This window comes from Anabrus simplex, chromosome 1 (genome assembly GCF_040414725.1).
Source record: "Anabrus simplex isolate iqAnaSimp1 chromosome 1, ASM4041472v1, whole genome shotgun sequence".
NCBI classification, from domain to species: domain Eukaryota; kingdom Metazoa; phylum Arthropoda; class Insecta; order Orthoptera; family Tettigoniidae; genus Anabrus; species Anabrus simplex.
Genome location: NC_090265.1, coordinates 137721609 through 137743505, shown reverse-complemented (window position 1 = coordinate 137743505; position 21897 = coordinate 137721609). Strand labels below are relative to the sequence as shown.

The 21897-nt window shown below is 38.4% G+C and overlaps 1 protein-coding gene across 1 annotated transcript in view; it reads right to left on the bottom strand.

Annotated features, from left to right (window-relative positions):
* Nup160 (nuclear pore complex protein Nup160) overlaps window positions 1-21897 on the bottom strand; it is a 358544-nt gene that overhangs the window by 21842 nt on the left and 314805 nt on the right. The window contains exon 17 of the mRNA XM_068225252.1: window positions 1959-2145. Within this exon, the coding sequence (XP_068081353.1) occupies window positions 1959-2145 (187 nt within the window). The remainder of the gene's footprint in view (window positions 1-1958; window positions 2146-21897) is intronic.

Sequence of the window (21897 nt, the reverse complement as noted above, 5' to 3'; positions counted from 1 at the left end):
GAAAGAGTTGGGATTGTTCACACACTTTTGCCTCCGAACATCACTGCCGCTTACCATTTCAATACAAACTAACTCATTATTCACTCAATCGACTTAAAGTGCACGCAAAGATGTGACACACATTCTCAGATTCTCCTCTCAGACTATGGAGAAACGCGATCTTGGCGTTTTGTCCTTGTGTGACATTGCACATGCGTGAACTGCAACTGTTCTAACTGTTCTTCTGGTGTTCCTGTATGATTACCTACTGCCCTCCAAAACAGAGCACATACAATATTTTCTCTCAGACATGTCCATTCCTGCATTTCATACAACCAATCCAAATCTCATTTACAACAATGAAGCTCCATTAGCATAAACATGAGTCAGACTTATGACAAATCTGTACGTGATATGAAACAACTGGTATTAATTTTTACATAAGGACACTAAATGTAATGTATATCACATACAATTACTTTTGCCGGAAAATCTTCGCAGGCTGGTGTTATTCCAATGTTGAGTGAAGAACTTATCTGGGGTTGTCTTGTTCCAAAATGACAAAGTGATGGGAAATATAATGTAGGAACACTTAAAGAGAACTTTTATATCTTAACACAAATTTTAGATGCTGGGGAAGAACACAGTCAGAGGGCTACATCTTATCTTATTTTATCACTGCGTCTCAAGTAGCATTAAAAGGAAGTAAAACTATATAAGGTAGAAATACGATTGCACCAAGATTCTTGTATTGTATATCAAAGCAAGGTTGGAGATAAACTTTGGGTTTTTTTTAGAGAAAAATTGATTGCACCATCAAATCAGCATCAACATCTCTTATTGCACCTTACTTAAACATCATTATCATCATCATCATTATCATCAAAAATCTCTCACCACTGTGATAGTTTTACTGTCAAAATCTCAAAACATTTACTACTGTCTTTCGAGCTTCTTACTCAGAGGAGCTCCAAGGGTGAAGATCAGCTGATACACAAATCGAGGGAAGCATTCTGCCTGAATATCAGATAATCACTCATATTTCCCCTCTAATGTGATGGCTTTTAATATTGTGTTTGCGCAACTATATTTTCTATGTGGTAAAAAACTGCCCTACTATTTTGACATCTCACTCGAAATATGTCTCAAATGCATTTTTGCTTCTGTAAGTCACTTTGGCTTTTCCTTTCCATTCACTAAAATTCACTTACATTTGAATTTAATTATATCACCTGTACCTACTGTGTAGATCAATGGCCTTCTGTCTCAAGTTTTAGTCTCAAGTCAAAACAAGAAAATAATCCTATGTAAACAGCATATACTGTAATTAAATGGACATATATAAGCACAGTGAGTACAAAGAAAAAAGGAGGTGAGCCTTTACATTGAATTAACAAGAGGGAATCTCTATGACTGCCAGCTGCTGTAGCCACTGTCCCTTCTCATGTAAGTTAGAAATTTCTGATGCGTTTGTCTACCGTTTAGTCCCATTTCCTGATACTGGGTTGGGGATGAGGCGAGATGAATTTATATTGCATGGTTTTATGGCCAGATGCCCTTCCTAATGCCAACCTCAGTTGAGTATAATGATGATGAACTGTGAATAAAATTGGGTAAGGAGGTGGAAAGAATTGGCTGTGGCCTATGAATAGGAATTGCCCCGGCATTTGCCTGGAAGTGAAAAAGGGCAACCACAGAAAACCAGCCAATGGTGGGTCTCCATAGCTGTAGCGCATTAACAAGCGCAGCCTCTCTGCTCTGTTAGAAATTTCACGTAATCCTCAACACTGAAGGGAACAAAACAATTTGAGTTTTGCAGCATTCATATGCAGAATATTTTGTATGGAAACACCCCCTTTCTCATTCAGTTATATGATCACTCTAATGATGGTCATGTTATCATCTAAAAGTAAAATCAGACTTAACCATATCAACCAAATTTTCTGAACAAGTTCCCTCTCATAAAAAAAAAAACTTACCAACAGATGTGAAATAGCTTGGATCCAGTTTGATAAGAGCTAAACGAGCACTCACTAAGTCATACTCCCGTTCTATGTCTGATACTTCCATCAACTCAATCTGTTCACGCACTTCCATGTCAAATATCTCAGCACCTTCAACACGTCGTTTGGGGCTTCTAGGAGATTCATCCTTCTCGGATTCAGCCTTAAAATAAAATAAGACAATTCATTAACAGGAATTAACTGGACAATAACAAAATTAAAGTATGCAGATAAGAATGATTAATTTGCAAACAAACATAACAAATACATTATGCCACACATTTATGAATACAATTTCATAAAGTTTATTTAAACCAACAGAAATATATAGGATATTTCCAACAAGCATTAGCATGTGCAGAATCTCAATACAGATAAGGAATGTAATTGTTTTATGCACAGGATTAGAGACATTAACAATGATCATAAATATATTCTATCCAGAGCAAAGCAGAATTAGTTTACTAACATTTTAGAAGAGAATTAACATTATCGCATTCATGGGCAAGGAATAATAATAATAATAATAATAATAATAATAATAATAATAATAATATATATATATATATATAATGGCATGTGGCCTCCGAAGAGGCCGAGTGCAGATCTTTCGAGTTGATGCCCTATAGGTGACCTGCGCGTCTATGAGAATGGGGCCCTACCTGTGATAAATTCTAATGCTGAAGACGGCACACACAACCAGCCCCCGAGCCATTGGAATTAACCAATGAAGGTTAAAATCCCCGACCCCACTGGGAATCGAACCTGGGACCCTCTAGACCAAAGGCTAGCATGCTAACCATTTAGCCATGGAGCCGGAAATAATAATAATAATAATAATAATAATAATAATAATAATAATAATAATAATAATAATAATAATAATAATAATAATAAGCGTAGGGATGTGGCGACCCCATTGCCCAGTAGGAAACCACTGCAATCAGCCACCGAAGTATTGGCGGGAAAACTATACCTCATTGGGTTCGGAGGAAATGCCAACCCAGAACCCTTAACATCTAGGGTTGTCCCTATGCGGTTAACAACTATAGTAGTAAATCGGAGCTTGCTCCACCCAAGGTTAACTACCTTCGAAAGTCAACCATGGAAAGGTCTTTTAGGAAAAAAATTCCACCGTCCTGTCCAAGAAAGCAGGAGAAGGCTACATCAGATTTGGTGAGTAGCCACCTAGAAGGCGTCGGGTCGGAGCGTTGGCAATCACCCAATTCTTATGCCAGCACAAAAGAACAGGATCAAACAAGATCAGATCAACTACAGTGCAACTCATAATATTAATTCTCTACTTAAAGCAGGAAAACTAAAGAACTTGACGAACGAATTACATGAGAAATACTTACAGAAGAACCGTTTGAATCTCAAGGCTACAGAATTTACAACGGGAAACCTGGACTAAGGATTATGAAACAATGTCCCCAATTTGGAACTGGGTTATAGTCAATGTGAAAATAACAGATTTGATAATCGATTTTCAAGCCATCTCACCTAGAACTGCAACTTTGAGTTTAAAAGCATCCAACAAAATTTATACCATCATAAATGCCCATGCCCCTACTAATGAAAATTTTCTAACAAAAACTAGGAAAGAAGTTTTGGGATCTCCTCGACCAAACAGTAAACTAAGTAAATATTAACAACGGTAAGATCCTGTTAGGGGACTTCACAATGCCCAACTCGGAAGAGAAAAGAAATACCGAGATATCACTGGGAAATGGGCTCCACATAAACAAACAAATAAGCATAATCAAAGACTTTTTGAACTCTGTAGACAACACAAACTGATCTCAAAATCCACATACTTCAAAAGGAGGCCAAACAAACTTAAAACTTGGAAATATCCTGATAGGAGATAAGAGGAATGACAGCTAGATCATGTATTTATGGACAAATCCTTCCACAGAGAAATTTACAATGTTAAGTGGAGTAGATGCAGGTTCAGATCATAACATAGTCAAAATAAAAATTAAGTTCGCACCACTAAAAAAGAAACCAAAACGCAATAAACGAAAGAGGAACTTTGATCCATACCAATTAATTAGAAAAAATAAATATAAAGAAGTCACACAAAACATAAAACTGACGTAACTTAGAAGAACTGGTTCCAATTCTCAGTTAACAAGCTGAGAATTTAGCCCCATTGAACCCACGTAAAAGACATGCCTGGTGGACCTCAGAATGTGACAAAATTCACGAAGAAAGACATCAGGCATGGTTACAATTTCAAATACTAAAAACAAAAGAAAGTGCAACCAACCTCAAAAAAATCAGGGAAAAGTACACACAAATTATAAGGCAAACCAAGACACAATCACAGAAAGATCTAATCGACTCAATAGAAGAAAATTACCAAAAAACCAATTCCAGAGACTTTTATGAAATGTTTGGAAGACAACTACAAAAATTTGCCCCTTCCATATTAATGCTGAAAAGTGAGGATGGAAAAACTGCACATAATGACAAGGAAAATGCCGAAATCATGGCAAAAGCAATCATTAAACTTTTGAATTGTGAAGAACGCCAGGAACTTTTAGCAATTAATACAAACACGCCCATCAACACGCCTGAACTCATAACCCCTCAACAATCCAAGATGTGGAAACAGCACTCAGAGAGTTGAAAAATTACAGGCATGTGGAGAAGACCAAGTTTTCATAGAAATGTGGAAATATGCCAGTAAAACAGTTTGAACATCCTTACACATGGCCCTAACAAATATCTGGATAACAGAACAGTTCCCCGAACACTGGACCACAGCCATAATCCACCCACTCCATAAAAAAGAAGATAAAAGCAATCCAGATAATTACAGAGGTATCTCTCTCTTAGACTGCACATACAAGATTTTCTCCAGAATCCTATACAAAAGGATCAATGAGCAACTAGAGGAAGAATTAGGTGAATACCAAGGAGGCTTCAGACCTTGGAAAAGCTGTGCAGAACAAGTCATCACTTTAAAGTTAGCCATAGCATATTACAAGAAACAAAACAAACCTCTTGCAATAACCTTTACAGACTTCAAAAAAAGCATACAATTGTATCTATAGACCTTCAATGTTAAAAATCTTAAGAAATTTTGGGCTCAAACTGATAAAACTCACCTTACCTAACACTGAATCAAAAGTCAAGTTCAGAGAGCAATTCTCATCATTAAAACAGGTTTAAGACAAGGAGATTGCTTGTCACCACTACTGTTCAACTGTGCCTTTGAATATATAATGAGGGAATGGTACATGATTAACCCAAAGAACATCCAAATTGGAAGACCCAAAGAAAACGTAAGTTTAAATTGCCTCAGATTTGCTGATGACCTTGCTCTCTTGTCCAACAATATTCAGGAAACCAGACAACAAGTTATATCACTACAGGAAATAGCACAGAAAATTGGTCTTGTAATATCTTTCGAAAAGACAGTAATCACATTAACTGACCCACCACTCATAAACAAAACTGCCATAGGAAACCAAGAAATCAACATTTTACATAAATTTAAATATCTGGAAAAAATCGTAACATATAACCTCAACGAAAAGCCTAAATGGCATAACAGAATAAACACATTGACCAGAGCACAATATGTCACCAAGAATATTTACAACAAAAAGGGCCTGTCAATAGCAATAAAATTAAAACACTACAAAACAGTCACTCAACCATCTTCAAAACAACTAACACTGCACAAACAGACAATATACTCAAGATAGAGAGAAGAATCATTAGAACACGCATCAACAAATCATACCAAAAAGATGGACACTGAAGAATAGCTTCTAATGAAATAGTCTACAATGAAATAGAACCAGTAATGAGCACAATCAGGAAGAAATACATTTCATTTTTTGAACATCTAATCAGGACACCAGAGAACAGGATCATCAGGAGAATTATATAAAAATTATAGAATAGTAAGTGCAACATTACAGTAAGTGGATTACAGAAATCAAGGAAGATATGGATGAACTAAAAATTACAGTGGAAGACCTAAGAAACAAAACTGACAAGATCAGGAAACTGACAGACAAACCTGACTGCAAACCAGAACCAACAAACAGACAATAGGAAGGGTGATTTCTGATTAAGAAAGAAAGTTAAGATCCGAGAGAATGAAGGAGTACAGGGCTGCTCGGAAACTGAAAAATACTTTGTATAAAGTTGGCCAGAGTGGTCCAATGAAGGCCATAAAATGTAAATAATAATAATAATAATAATAATAATAATAATAATAATAATAATAATAATAATAATAATAATAAAAATAAGAATAACCCGTGTGCGGATTTACCGGTTACCTCCATCGGGCGCGTCCCATTGGAATTGGGGAAGCTCGCTGGCTCTGCCGCCAGCAGAGTCAGAGGGTAGTAGGGAAATAAAATACCACAGTGAAAAAAAAAAAAAAAAAAAAAATGGTCCCTTGCCAGGGTTACGGCGAAGACTGGTAAATGACCAGAAGCCAGAAAACATCTTGAGGCAACCTCTAGGGCTAACAACCCTAGTTGTAAAAGGATGGGTACCCGTCCAAAGCAAAGTCACGAAGCATGATGGCACAACATTTCAAGAAACATACCCCAGGGGGTAAATCTTTGGATAAATCCCTCGTCGTGAAAGCCACGGCGCACGAGTCTCGTTCGGATTCTGGGGGGGACTCGACATCATGCAAGAGACGAGTCGGAGCATCTCGGTGTATCCCGAAGAGTCAAAAACTCAGGCCAAAATCCAAAACCTTTCTAGTAACTTTCAACATAAATTCACTTACACAAACTGGCAAGCTGAAAACCCTCACCAAAGCTCTTCACGAAAATCAGATATCCATAATGGCCCTACAGGAAACAAGGTACCCAGATGAAGGGATTTTTGAATCCGAAGGCTACCGATTTTTCAAGAGCAAAGCGCAAAGAGGAATCCTCAATGGAGCTGTGATGCTTGGAACCGCGTTTGCTGTTAGAACCAAGATCCTTAAATCAGTTGCAAATTTCGAACCTGTGAAAGACAGATTGTCTATACTCACAATTAAATGCGCGAACAAAACCTACGCCCTAGTTAACGCACATGCTCCTACAAACGATAAGAACAAGTCTGATCCAGATGAAGTTGATAATTTCTGGGACCTACTGGATGAAAAATTAAACAAAATCCCCAAACACCATGTCAAGCTTCTTTTGGGTGACTTCAATGCCCAACTAGGTCGTGAACAGAAGTACAAGAAAGTTATAGGAAATTACCCTGCTCACAAAAGAACCAATCCCAACGGCAAAAGACTGGTGTCCATTTGCGAAAATCACAACCTGCAGGTCATGTCGACCCACTTTCGCCATCTACCCAGAAAGCAAATGACTTGGCGTTCTCCCGTCCAAGCTCTCGGAGAGTTCCAAATTGATCATGTTGCAATCTCCACGAGAAACAGCCCTGAGATTATGAATGTCAAGGTAAAGAAAGGCATCAATGTGGCCTCAGACCATTATATATCTCTTATCAAATTCAAACCAATTCCCACAAACACAAGGAAGACAACCAAACAGATCACACGCTTCGACAATGATAAACTTCGGCATAGGGTCGAGGAGTTCCAGGAGAAGGCTAGACCAAATGACTGACTTTAACAACGCCAAAAGTCTCCTTGTTGAGGACGCCAAAGACGTTGCAGAAATCAAAAGAAGCAAAAATCATGCCTGGTGGAATAGTACCTGTGAATCAGTCCCCCAAGAAAGACTCAATGCGTGGAACCAGTACTACTCTACGAAATCAGAAAATGATTGGGAAACCTACAAAACCCAACGTGCCCAAGCAGCTAGGGTGTTCAGAACTGAGAAGCGTAAATACGAAAAATCTCTCATTGAAAAGATAGAACAAAACTTTAGGAAGAATGAAAGCCGAGAGTACTACAGAGCCTTCAAACGCAAACTCACTGGCTATAAACCACCATCTCTATGCTTTGAGCGAAAGGACGGCACAATGGCGACGTCAAATGAAGAAAATTGCAGCATTCTGGCAGATTACTTCAAGAATTTACTTAATTGCTCTAAACCGCACAGTGCCATTGAGACCAAGGAACCCTTACTCAGGTACCCAGATTCCAGACCACCCGACAGAGATGAAATCAAGCGCCACATTGCCCGTCTCAAAAATAACAAAGTGCCGGGGGAAGACTCAGTAGTAGCAGAACTATGGAAATATGCCCCAGAGGAATCACTTGATATCTTGCAAAAGCAAATAGAAGAAATTTGGAACTAGGAGACCTACCCGAAGATTGGAAAATAGCTTTGATCCATCCATTACACAAAAAGGCAGCATGAAGAACATCAACTACAGAGGAATATCTTTGCTACCCGTGACTTACAAAATTATATCACTTGCCATCCTGGAGCGTTTGGAAGCACAAGTCGAACATCAAATAGGTGAATACCAAGGAGGGTTCAGAAAAGGTCGCTCAACAGCTGAACATATCCAAAATCTCAAAACGATCATCAGATATTGTACACTAAGGTCCAAGCAGTATGTGTCTGTCTTTGTGGACTTTAAGAAAGTGTACGACTCCATTGACCGGAAAGTCCTGCTAAACATCTTAAATGAATTTGGAGTTGATTTGAAACTGTTGGCATTAATTAGAGCCACCCTGACCGATACAAAATCCAAGGTGAAGTTCCACGGATGTCTCTCGCATTCCTTTGACATCCAAACAGGAGTCCGACAAGGTGATGGGCTATCCCCGATACTCTTCAACTGTGTTCTTGAAAAGATCATCAGAACCTGGCGGGTAGATTACAGGAAACCAACTACAGTCCATTGAGAATAGGAACCAAATCCAAGGGGATCGCAACAGACTGCTTAGCATTTGCCGATGATATTGCTGTTCTCTCAACCGACATAGAAACCGCTAGAGCTCAAGTTGAAATTTTAAAGGAAATTGCCGAAAAAACTGGTTTGCAGATATCGTTTGAGAAAATAGTAATGACTAACATCAAAGAGGCTCCACCAAAACTCCATACAAAATACGGGGACATCACCCGAGTAGACAAATTCAAATACCTGAGTGAGATCATCATGAAAAATGGACTGGACAAAGAAGCACTTCAGGAGCGAGTACGCAAACTGGAAATAGCCTACCAAACATCCCGCACAATCTACAACAAAAAATGCCTTTCCAAAAAACACCAAGATACGTCACTATGAAACAGTTCTGAAGCCAGTAGTTCTATATGCAGCCGAAACCCTGTCTCTAAATGCCAACAAAGGACTCCTTGAAGAACTGGAGAAAAGAGAACGCAAAATTGTGAGAGGAATCTTGGGATCAAAGTACAGAAATGGAATCCATCAAAAGAGATCCAACAAGGAAGTCTACAGCAAAATAGAGAAAATTACCGACACAATCAGAAAAAGATGGGCACGATTTTACAGTCATCTGAAAAGAATGGACGGAAGAAAGTTAACTAAAGAAATCTTTCACTTTTTTGATTCAAACCCCAAAACCACATATCCTGGTTTAGAAATACCAAAGAAGACCTGCAAATGCTACATATCTCAACTGAAGACGCCCTTAACAGAGATCTCTTCCACAAGAAAATATTGACGAACGGGCTAAACCGAGACGAGCAACCGAAGAGAAGACATGGTGCCCCTTGGACAGAGGAGCGTAAGCAGGCCCACTCACAAAGACCGAGGGAAATTTGGGCTCTAAAGAAGGCCAAGTTCAGTGTCAAATGCAACAAGACTTAACGTGGTCGTTGATGGCCCCAGCGAATTATATATATATAAAATAATAATAATAATAATAATAATAATAATAATAATAAACTTAAACTAATTCTTTATTTATCATATGGCTTCTAGTGCCAGGAGTGTCCAAGGACATGTTCAGCTCACCTGTCACAGATCTTTCTATTTGACGCCCACACGCAACCTGCACGCCTGGATGTGGGATGATGATGAGGTAGGGAGAGGGTGAAACCTGGTGTCAGCATTTAGCCTACTCATATCAAATAACACTAAGGGATTTGTTCAAGGCTTAATATTGCCATCTGATGGATGAATGACCATTAACAGCCTCATATGACCTCACTCCATATGAACACTGAAGAGAAGTTTGGAGTTGAATACAGGCTTTTGGCATGCAATCTAGTAATTAGAAGTTGTACACCACTACCTCTCCTACCCTGCCAGCCAACATTCTGAATATGAATTTTTTCCCACAAACAGGGCTCAAACAGTATATTTTTCCCTCTGGTGGATGTTGTGCTGATAAAACCAGATGAGCTCTATAGGGAAACTGAAGTAATAGATGGTATTAGTGATCATGAAGCTGTTTTTGTGGTAGTTAAAAATAAATGTGATAGAAAGGAAGGTCTTAAAAGTAGGACTGTTAGGCAGTACCATATGGCTGATAAAGCAGGCATGAGGCAGTTTCTAAAAAGTAACTATGATCGGTGGAAAACGGTAAATAAAAATGTAAACAGACTCTGGGATGGGTTTAAAGAAATTGTTGAGGAATGCGAAAACAGGTTTGTACCATTAAGGGTGGTAAGGAATGGTAATGACCCACCTTATTATAATAGAGAAATAGACTAAGAAGGAGGTGCAGACTGGAAAGAAATTGAGTTAGAAATGGCTGTGGAAATAAGGAGAAATTGAAGGAACTTACTAGAAAATTGAATCTAGCAAGGAAGGCACCCGAGGATAACATGATGGCAAGCATAATTGGCAGTCATACGAATTTTAGTGAAAAATGGAAGGGTATGTATAGTTATTTTAAGGCAGAAACAGGTTCCAAGAAGGACATTCCAGGAATAATTAATGAACAAGGGGAGTGTGTATGTGAGGATCTTCAAACGGCAGAAGTATTCAGTCAGCAGTATGTAAAGATTGTTGGTTACAAGGATAATGTCGAGATAGAGGAGGAGACTACGGCCAAAGAAGTAATAAAATTTACATATGATAACAATGACATTTACAATAAGATACAAAAGTTGAAAACTAGAAAAGCGGCTGGAATTGATCAGATTTCTGGGGATATACTAAAGACAATGGGTTGGGATATAGTACCATATCTGAAGTACTTATTTGATTATTGTTTGGTCGGAGGAGCTATACCAGATGAATGGAGAGTTGCTATAGTAGCCCCTGTGTATATAAAGGAAAGGGTGATAGACATAAAGCTGAAAATTAGAGGCCAGTAAATTTGACATGCATTGTATGTAAGCTTTGGGAAGGCATTCTTTCTGATTATATTAGACATGTTTGTGAAATTAATAACTGGTTCGATAGAAGGTAATTCGGTTTTAGGAAAGGTTATTCCACTGAAGCTCAACTTGTAGGATTCCAGCAAGATATAGCAGATATCTTGGATTCTGGAGGTCAAATGGACTGTATCGCGATTGACCTGTCTAAAGCATTTGATAGGGTGGATCATGGGAGACTATTGGCAAAAATGAGTTCAATTGGACTAGACAAAAGAGTGACTGAATGGGTTGCTATATTTCTAGAAAATAGATCTCAGGAGAATTAAGAGTAGGTGAAGCTTTATCTGACCCTGTAGTGGTTAAGAGGGGAGTTTCTCAAGGCAGTGTTATCGGACCTTTATGTTTTCTTATATATCATGGAGTGGAATCGGAGGTAAGGCTTTTTGCGGATGATGTTATTCTCTACAGAGTGATAAATAAGTTACAAGATTGTGAGCAACTGCAACGTGACCTCGAAAATGTTGTGAGATGGACAGCAGGCAATGGTATGTTGATAAACGGGGTTAAAAGTCAGGTTGTGAGTTTCACAAATAGGAAAAGTTCTCTCAGTTTTAATTACTGTGTTGATGGGGTGAAAGTTCCTTTTGGGGATCATTGTAAGTATCTAGGTGTTAATATAAGGAAAGATCTTCATTGGGGTAATCACATAAATGGGATTGTAAATAAAGGGTACAGATCTCTGCACATGGTTATGAGGGTGTTTAGGGGTTGTAGTAAGGATGTAAAGGAGAGTGCAAATAAGTCTCTGGTAAGACCCCAACTAGAGTATGGTTCCAGTGTATGGGACCCTCACCAGGATTACCCGATTCAAGAACTGGAAAAAATCCAAAGAAAAGCAGCTTGATTTGTTCTGGGTGATTTCCGACAAAAGAGTTGCGTTACAAAAATGTTGCAATGTTTGGGTTGGGAAGAATTGAGAGAAAGAAGAAGAGCTGCTCAACTAAGTGGTATGTTCCGAGCTGTTAGCGGAGAGATGGCGTGGAATGACATTAGTAGACGAATAAGTTTGAATGGCGTTTATAAAAGTAGGAAAGATTACAATATGAAGATAAAGTTGGAATTCAAGAGGACAAACTGGGGCAAATATTCATTTATAGGAAGGGGAGTTAGGGATTGGAATAACTTACCAAGGGAGATGTTCAATAAATTTCCAATTTCTTTGAAATCATTTAGGAAAAGGCTAGGAAAGCAACAAATAGGGAATCTGCCACCTGGGCGACTGCCCTAAATGCAGATCAGTACTGATTGATTGATTGAACCGGCTAGCCACGATGTTAGACCATGAAGTAACAGCCGTGGTCTTAACTGAAGTACACCCCCAGCATTTGCCTGACATGAAAATGGGAAACCACAGAACACCATCTTCAGGACTGCCAATGGGGGATTTAGATTTAATCCAACCACCTACCGAATGTAAGCGCACAGGCAACTCAAACTGCAGAGCCAATTCATCTAGAAAGCAATAACAACAACAGCAGCAGCAGCAGCAGCAGCAGCAGCAGGAGGACCTCCCACATGGCGCGCCCCAGCTGGCGAATAGCGGGGTCCTAACCGGTTTGCCGAAATAAAGTTGTTTAAAGTTAAGAACTTCATATTTGGGTTCCGTATTGAAGCAGAATTCACATCAAAGAAAAGTACAATAAGTTCCACCTTTTCAATACATTATATTATGTGACAGTTTTACGTTACAGTTAAACCTTCACATTTTTATACACTCGGGACCGGTTTCGACAGTGTCCCTGTCATCATCAGCCAAGAACAATTAATCGAGGACATTAAACCTTACAATATTTCAGGTATGATATAACAGTAAATATAAAATTATACATTATCTATCTACAAAAAGGTGTGAACATGTCCAGGTAAAAAATCACGATTAAGAAAAATCATGTCCTGTAGGGTGTGCATTTATAAAAATTTCTAATTAAAATAACGTGTTAAAAATCTGCTATTATATTATAGCTATAGCAGAATATGTTTATAGGTGTAAATCTATGAAATTTTGGCACTCAAGACATATAGCTATGTTTGACAAGTTAAAGGTGTTCAAACATTTAGTTAAATGGTGTTCCACTTAAAATATGTGATGCAGTTCAGCTGAGGTTGTAGTAAATATGTTTGTAGGCTTGATTTTGGTATTTTTAACACTCGAGATATATAGCCATGTGTGACAAGTTAAAAATTGATAAAACATTTAGTTAATGATGTTCCACTTAAAATATATGGTAAAGTTCAGCTGAGGCTACAACTTGGACTTGAGGAGCAGATGATTATATAAAATATCAATATAAGTAGAAATGAACAATTTAAATGGGTCACTGCTTGTTGATGTAGATGATCAGCAAGTCCTATTAAACAAATATACATGTCGACATGTGGTTGTATATCATCTTGTTGAGAAGTAACAAAAGTCCTGGCTGAAATGGTGCTTGTAGATCTTATATTGTAGGTTGTGATCATATAAATTGATTAGAAGGGATCCTGATCCAAGTCGGAACCTATAAGAAATAAAACGCGATATAAAGTTACCGTATTTAAGAAACGAAAGGGAGTTAAATTTCGCGAAGTATTGGTGAATGAGAAACTCACCTCAGGTGCCAAGTTGTTGGTAGACGGAACGTAGTGGAACTGACAGGCTGAAGAGAGACGATGCCTATAGGTGGGCCGGCGTAAGGTTGCACATGACAGCTGCGCACAATATTGGTCACACTGCAGTGGCGCACGAAGCGATGTTGCCGCCGTAACAACAGCTGATTGCACGACACATGTGTTTTTAAAAACATGGGAGAAATGTTTTTAATGTCATCGCGTTGATACACAATACAAATGAAATCTGCCGACAAAAATTGAACTTTCAACTCACCAATTATTCATCACACAAAATTATACGAGATAAATATACTACGAAGTTCTTATTATCGCGATGTTAGAAAACACGGAAGAAATCGGCCAACAAGGATCTCACTTCATATACACCTTCACCAATAAATGTTAGAATAATATACACCGGTGCTAACACAAAATGTTTCAAGTAAATTCTATAAAATTTACGAAAATTCAGAAACCTTATTTTCATACCTGATTCACAAAGGCAAAGGCTCGATACCCTCCAATTCACTGCCATCACTACCGTCGCCTTCGTTATCACTGTCATCATCGTCTAGGCAGATCATCAACTCCTGAGAGTCACTGATGATGCCATGTATTGCCATTGCCAAATTAATGAATGCTGCGACATGGCTAAATTTCTTCCTGCACAAAACCGCATCCATTCGAGCAATACTCTCCCGGAACAGTCCTTCCACTTCAGTAACTGTGAAGGACTTGTTATAAGTGCGTACGTAATGTTTTACTTCACCCCATACCGTACCAACTCAATGAGGTTGAAGTGACAGTGGTACGGCGGCAACCTAATAACCTCGTGCCCTTGTTCCTTCGCTACCTCGTCGACTATTTTTTTTTTTTTTTTTTTTTTTTTGCTATTTGCTTTACATCGCACCGACACAGATAGGTTTTATAGCGACGATGGGACAGGAAAGGCCTAGGAATGGTAAGGAAGCGACCGTTGTCTTAATTAAGGTACACCCCCAGCATTTGCCTGGAGTGAAAATGGGAAACCACGGAAAACCATCTTCAGGGCTGCCGACAGTGGAATTCGAACCCACTATCTCCCGGATGCGAGCTCACAGCTGCGCGCCCCTAACCGCACGGCCAACTCGCCCGGTGTCGACTAATTTAGTCATACACATATGCGCTGGGATATTTCTTTACTGCAGCCATTCCACTTACAGTTCTTTACGGGCGCTCGAAGAAGGGGTCTTGACCATTATTACGGAGTGGTAACGTGCATTGTCCATAACAATGACAGAAGGGACTTTGAGCTGTAAAAATCGTATTCGTGTCTTCGTATTGCATCAGCCTGGAAAGAATTAATTCCTATTACAGGAGATAGCTTAAATTCGTTTCTTTCTCAGAGTGCTGTGAAACAAGTCCCTACTCTCAGCCCCGTTTTCGCTATTGCTATGTACCCCCGTCACTTTTTCCTTCTGTTCTTGGAGGCGAACACCTGTTTGAATGGCAGTACGCTTTGAAAGCCCTAATGTTTGAGATTTGCGATCCACAACATGATCTATAGGGACGGAGAGACGGCTATACAAGCGTACGAATTTCGTCTCCCTCGTAAAATTCACGAGTTCTCCGCACTAATTCTAATGCCTGACTATTAAGGGACACTCCCCGGCTCAAAGGATTATCACTTCGCGCTTCATGACTATGTTGTCATTTCCGAGACATCGCACTGCATTCGTTAAAATAAAATTTCACAATTATCTCAAAATGAAAACAAAACTTTCATAAACGCTCGAATCACACCTGACCACGTGCTAGCGGCGACAGGCAAAACGGCAACACTTCAATACAGTAGTCAAGCTACTTATAGATGGCACCACTATACTACCTATATTGCCAACAACAATCAACTGAAAATAGTTCGTATTTATTTTGTAGCTCGCTTAAACCTTATAATATATTTTAAATGCTCATATTTGTGTAGGCAAATAAAAGATTATGAACACTATACGGAATTAAATACGAATTAACATGAATAAAATGCGTAACTGTATTTGACATAAAAAGTAGTGGATTGGTGATTCTGACTGACGGGTGACGTTCTTCATTTCATTTTTGTAGTGGTGCCAACATGACTTACAACTGTCAAGTGCAACCTTGTGCCGGCCCACCTATAGAAGGGAGCAGAGAGGGGCGGAGTTACTGAGTTAGGGGAAGGAGGCAACGCGGTAGAGGCGGGACTGTGATCAGGTGGGCGCGTGCGATGGTAGGGGAAATATGTAAGCATGTTGTGTATTGTTTTGAAGATGGATCGGTTTTTTGGTATTTTAAGAGTGTTCATTATTTTGATAAAAGTGTCAAAAAGTATTGTAGGTTTTTCGGAGAGATCGTTAAGGTTAAAATTTGGGTTATTGTATTGATCGAGTGAGATGTAGAATTGTTCGGTGAAATCGAGTATGGGGCCTTTATTTATTATTTCAATGATGTCTATGTCGTTATTCATACCATAAAATTTATGTTTATAATCATGTATATGTTGGCCTATTGCGGAAAATTTTCTGTATTTTATCGCATTTACGTGTTCAGTATATCTAATTTTGAACGATCTACCGGTCTGTCCAAGGTAGGTGCTGAGACAGTCGTTACAGTGGAATCTGTAGACGCCTGATTTGTCAGAAGGGTTAGAGGTATTGATTGAGTTAGAATTGTATAGGATATCTAGGTTTCTGTTATTAGTTTTGAAGGAGATGTTAGTCTTCTGTTTCTTAAATATATTTGTAATTTTGTAAATATTCCGGTTGTAGGTAAAGGTTGAAAAAGATTTCGATTTAGTAACTTCTTTAATTAGGTTCGATTTTGGGCGATGTCTGAATTTGCTGATTATATTTTCTATAAAATTCTTGTTGTATCCATTATGAGCTGCGATATTGCGTATGGTATTTAATTCTTTGTTAAGGTCTGATTTCGACATTGGGACATTAAATGCTCGATGTACTAAGCTATTATAAGTGGCCCGTTTATGGCTTAGGGGGTGAATAGAGTCTTCTTGTATTGTAGTGGCAGTATGTGTAGGTTTTCTGTAGACATTATATTTGAAGGAAGATAGAAGTCTGGTAATGGTGAGATCAAGAAAATTAATAGTATTATTAGCTTCGGATTCCAGTGTAAATTTTATGTCTGTATCAATAGTGTTAAGGTGCGTTAAGGTGGTAGCTGCGTCTGTAGTGCGTTGGTCCATAATAATAAATACATCGTCGATGTACCTGGACCAAAGATGTATATTGCTAAATGTTGTGTTGTTGTCAATTTTTGTATGTTCTAAAAAATCTAAGTATATTTCTGCTAAAATGCCGGAGGCTGGGGATCCCATGGCTAGGCCGTCTTGCTTGTAAATTATTTTATCGAAGGTGAAGTAGTTGTTATTGATTAAAAGTTTCAAGATAGACATAAAGTCAGTGATCTCAAGTTGACTAAGTTGACTATGGTTATGCAAATTTTGAGGGATAATTTTAAGAAGTTTTTCTGGTTTAATACTAGTGTACATATTAGTGATATCAAACGAATGTAAAGAATGGTATGGATGAAGTGTAAAGTCATCCAGTTGTTTGATAAGTTGTAGTGTATTCTTGATAGATTTTCTAGACTTAAAGGTGTAGTGTCTTTTAAGAAATTGTTGGGTGAATTGTGCTACTTTGTACAATGGGCTCGGTCTGTAGTTTACTATAGGACGTATCGGGACATTAGGTTTATGTATTTTTGGTTGTGCTTTAACGGTGGGAAGTCCTGGGTTCATTTTAATTAATTTGCTTTTTTCACTGTCGGTTAAAAGAAATGATGTGTTTTTAAGCGTCTGTTTTAATTGCCGTTGAATGGTTTGTGTAGGATCTTTGTTAATTATTGTAAAAGTGCTGTCTGTGAAAAACATTTTGGTTTTGGATACATATTCTGTTTGATTCATAATAACAGTGGTGTTGCCTTTATCTGCTTTCGTGACGATAGTATTAGTATCTTTAATTTTATTTTTAAGTTGAATGATTTTATTTCTATCTTCGAGTTGAGATTTGGTCATGCTTTGGGTAGGTGATGTAAAGGTTTTCTTAAGTTGTTTGTTGACTTCGTGTCTGAGTTCATCTTGTATATCATGGGGCATCTTCTTTATCGCTGTTTCCGTTTCTACTATTAGTGTTTTCGCAACATTTAATGGGTTATAATTAGGCCAGTTGTGTTTAGGGCCTTTTGACAAAATAGTGATCTCTTCATCATCGAATGTTGTATTAGATAAATTGATGAAAGGAGAGTGAAAGTCAGCTATAGGGTGACTGGCAGTGTTTGGGTTGATCAGGTTATTAGATGGTTTGTTGGTTATGGAAGATCTGTTGAGGAGGGTTTGAAATTTGTTATCTAATGTGGACTGTTTTTGAACAAGCAAAGTGGATAGTTTACTGGGCTCGGTCTGTAGTTTACTATAGGACGTATCGGGACATTAGGTTTATGTATTTTTGGTTGTGCTTTAACGGTGGGAAGTCCTGGGTTCATTTTAATTAATTTGCTTTTTTCACTGTCGGTTAAAAGAAATAGCAGATTTTTAACACGTTATTTTAATTAGAAATTTTTATAAATGCACACCCTACAGGACATGATTTTTCTTAATCGTGATTTTTTACCTGGACATGTTCACACCTTTTTGTAGATAGATAATGTATAATTTTATATTTACTGTTATATCATACCTGAAATATTGTAAGGTTTAATGTCCTCGATTAATTGTTCTTGGCTGATGATGACAGGGACACTGTCGAAACCGGTCCCGAGTGTATAAAAATGTGAAGGTTTAACTGTAACGTAAAACTGTCACATAATATAATGTATTGAAAAGGTGGAACTTATTGTACTTTTCTTTGATGTGAAATAAAGTTGAGCGAAATAAAGTTCTTGCAGTACAAACCATACTGGAGGCGGCTGACAAGCAGAAGCCATAGAACAGCCAGAACCCATCTGAGGCAATCTCTGAGGCTTTTTTTTTTTTTTTTTTTTCTTTTTACCTTAGTTGTAACAGCAAGATCGAAAACTAGCGGTCTCCCCATTACCTTCAACCTTTTAGTTAAGTTAATAAATTTCATTATTCATCCATATTGAACCAAGATTACAATTTATTAATATTTGTATCCACCTTATTCAATACATTAAAATGTTGTTAAGATGAAATTACAACATATATTTTGTCAGAACTAGTTTCAACGCCTTTTATTGTGTGATCATCAGCTGATATACATTTTAGGAAATATTGGCAAACACATAAGTTTATCTACGTCACATAAAACAAATTTAAAAAAAACATATTGATGATCTGCAGTAGCTTAAGCAACTCGGTGTTTCGCAAGGACAACGATCTTTTGAGGTCCGCATTGAACTGGGAATGAGATAATTATTAACATCTTAAAGCACCGACTGCTCATTTCCACCTCACTGTGATTGCTACATTATAACGGCTTGAAGATTTTACTGAATTATTTTAATACGGTTCTACATCGCAGTTAAGGAAGTGTTAAACTGAGCTAATGTTTCTTTAAGAAGATTGTGTTTTCAGCGGTTGTTCTTGTTACATACATACATACATTATCATTATAGACTGTTATGCCTTTCAGCGTTCAGTCTGCAAGCCTCTGAGAATTTACTAAATGTCACCACAATCCTCGATTTGCAACTAGTGTTGTGGCCTCATTTAGTTCTATACCTCTTATCTTTAAATCGTTAGAAACCGAGTCTAACCATCGTCGTCTTGGTCTCCCTCTACTTCTCTTACCCTCCATAACAGAGTCCATTATTCTCCTAGGTAACCTATCCTCCTCCATTCGCCTCACATGACCCCACCACCGAAGCCGGTTTATGCGTACAGCTTCATCCATTGAGTTCATTCCTAAATTAGCCTTTATCTCCTCATTCCGAGTACCATCCTGCCATTGTTCCCACCTGTTTGTACCAGCAATCATTCTTGCTACTTTCATGTCTGTTACTTCTAACTTATGAATAAGATATCCTGAGTCCACCCAGCTTTCGCTCCCGTAAAGCAAAGTTGGTCTGAAAACAGACCGATGTAAAGATAGTTTCGTCTGGGAGCTGACTTCCTTCTTACAGAATACTGCTGATCGCAACTGCGAGCTCACTGCATTAGCTTTACTACACCTTGATTCAATCTCGCTTACTATATTACCATCCTGGGAAAAAACACAACCTAAATACTTGAAATTATCGACCTGTTCTAGCTTTGTATCACCAATCTGACATTCAATTCTGTTGAATTTCTTACCTACTGACATCAATTTAGTCTTCGAGAGGCTAATTTTCATACCATACTCATTGCACCTATTTTCAAGTTCTAAGATGTTAGACTGCAGGCTTTCGGCACAGTCTGCCATTAAGACCAAGTCGTCAGCATAGGCCAAACTATTTACTACATTTCCACCTAACTGAATCCCTCCCTGCAATTTTATACCTTTCAGCATATGATCCATGTAAACTACAAACAGCAAAGGTGAAAGATTACAGCCTTGTCTAACTCCTGTAAGTACCCCGAACCAAGAACTCATTCTACCATCAATTCTCACTGAAGCCCAATCGTCAACATAAATGCCTTTGATTGATTTTAATAATCTACCTTTAATTCCATAGTCCCCCAGTATAGCGAACATCTTTTCCCTCGGTACCCTGTCATATGCTTTCTCTAGATCTACGAAACATAAACACAACTGCCTATTCCTGTCGTAGCATTTTTCAATTACCTGGCGCATACTGAAAATCTGATCCTGACAGCCTCTCTGTGGTCTGAAACCACACTGGTTTTCATCCAACTTCCTCTCAACGACTGATCGCACCCTCCCTTCCAAGATGCCAGTGAATACTTTGCCTGGTATCCTAATCAACGAGATACCTCGATAGTTATTGCAATCCTTCCTGTTCCCTTGCTTATAGATAGGTGCAATTACTGCTTTTGTCCAATCTGAAGGTACCTTACCAACACTCCACGCTAATTTTACTACTCTATGAAGCCATTTCATCCCTGCCTTCCCACTATACTTCACCATTTCAGGTCTAATTTCATCTATTCCTGCTGGCTTATGACAATGGAGTTTATTTACTATCCTTTCCACTTCCTCAAGCATAATTTCACCAACATCATTTTCCTCCTCCCCATGAGCTTGGCTGTTTGCAACACCACCATGATGATTTCCTTTTACATTGAGAAGATGTTCAAAATATTCCCTCCACCTCTCCAGTGATTCCCTGGGATCTATTATGAGTTGACCTGAATTACTCAAAACACTGTTCATTTCCTTTTTCCCTCCCTTCCTAAGATTCTTTATTACTATCCAGAAAGGTTTCCCTGCTGCTTGACCTAGCCTTTCCAGGTTATTACCAAAATCTTCCCATGACTTCTTTTTGGATTCAACAACTATTTGTTTCGCTCTGTTTCTTTCATCTACGTACAAATCCCTGTCTGCCTCGGCCCTTGTTTGGAGCCATTTCTGATAAGCCTTCTTTTTACGTTTACAGGCTGCTCTCACTTCATCATTCCACCAAGATGTTCGCCTTTTCCCATCTTTACACACAGTTGTTCCTAGGCATTCCCTTGCTGTTTCTACTACAGCATCCCTGTATGCCACCCATTCACTTTCTATATCCTGAACCTGCTTACTGTCTACTGTTCGAAACTTCTCACTAATCATATCCATGTACTTCTGTCTAATTTCCTCGTCCTGGAGATTTTCTACCCTTATTCGTTTGCAGACAGATTTCACTTTCTCTACCCTAGGCCTAGAGGTACTTAGTTCACTACAGATCAGATAGTGGTCTGTATCATCGAAAAATCCCCAAAAAACTCGTACATTCCTAAAAGATTTCCTGAATTCAAAGTCTGTTAAGATATAGTCTATTATGGATCTGATACCCCTAGCCTCCCATGTGTAGCGGTGAATAGCCTTATGCTTGAAGAATGTATTCGTAACAGTTAAACCCATACTAGCACAGAAGTCCAGCAAACGCTTCCCATTCCCATTAGCATCCATATTTTCCCCACATTTACAATCACCCTTTCGTATCCTTCA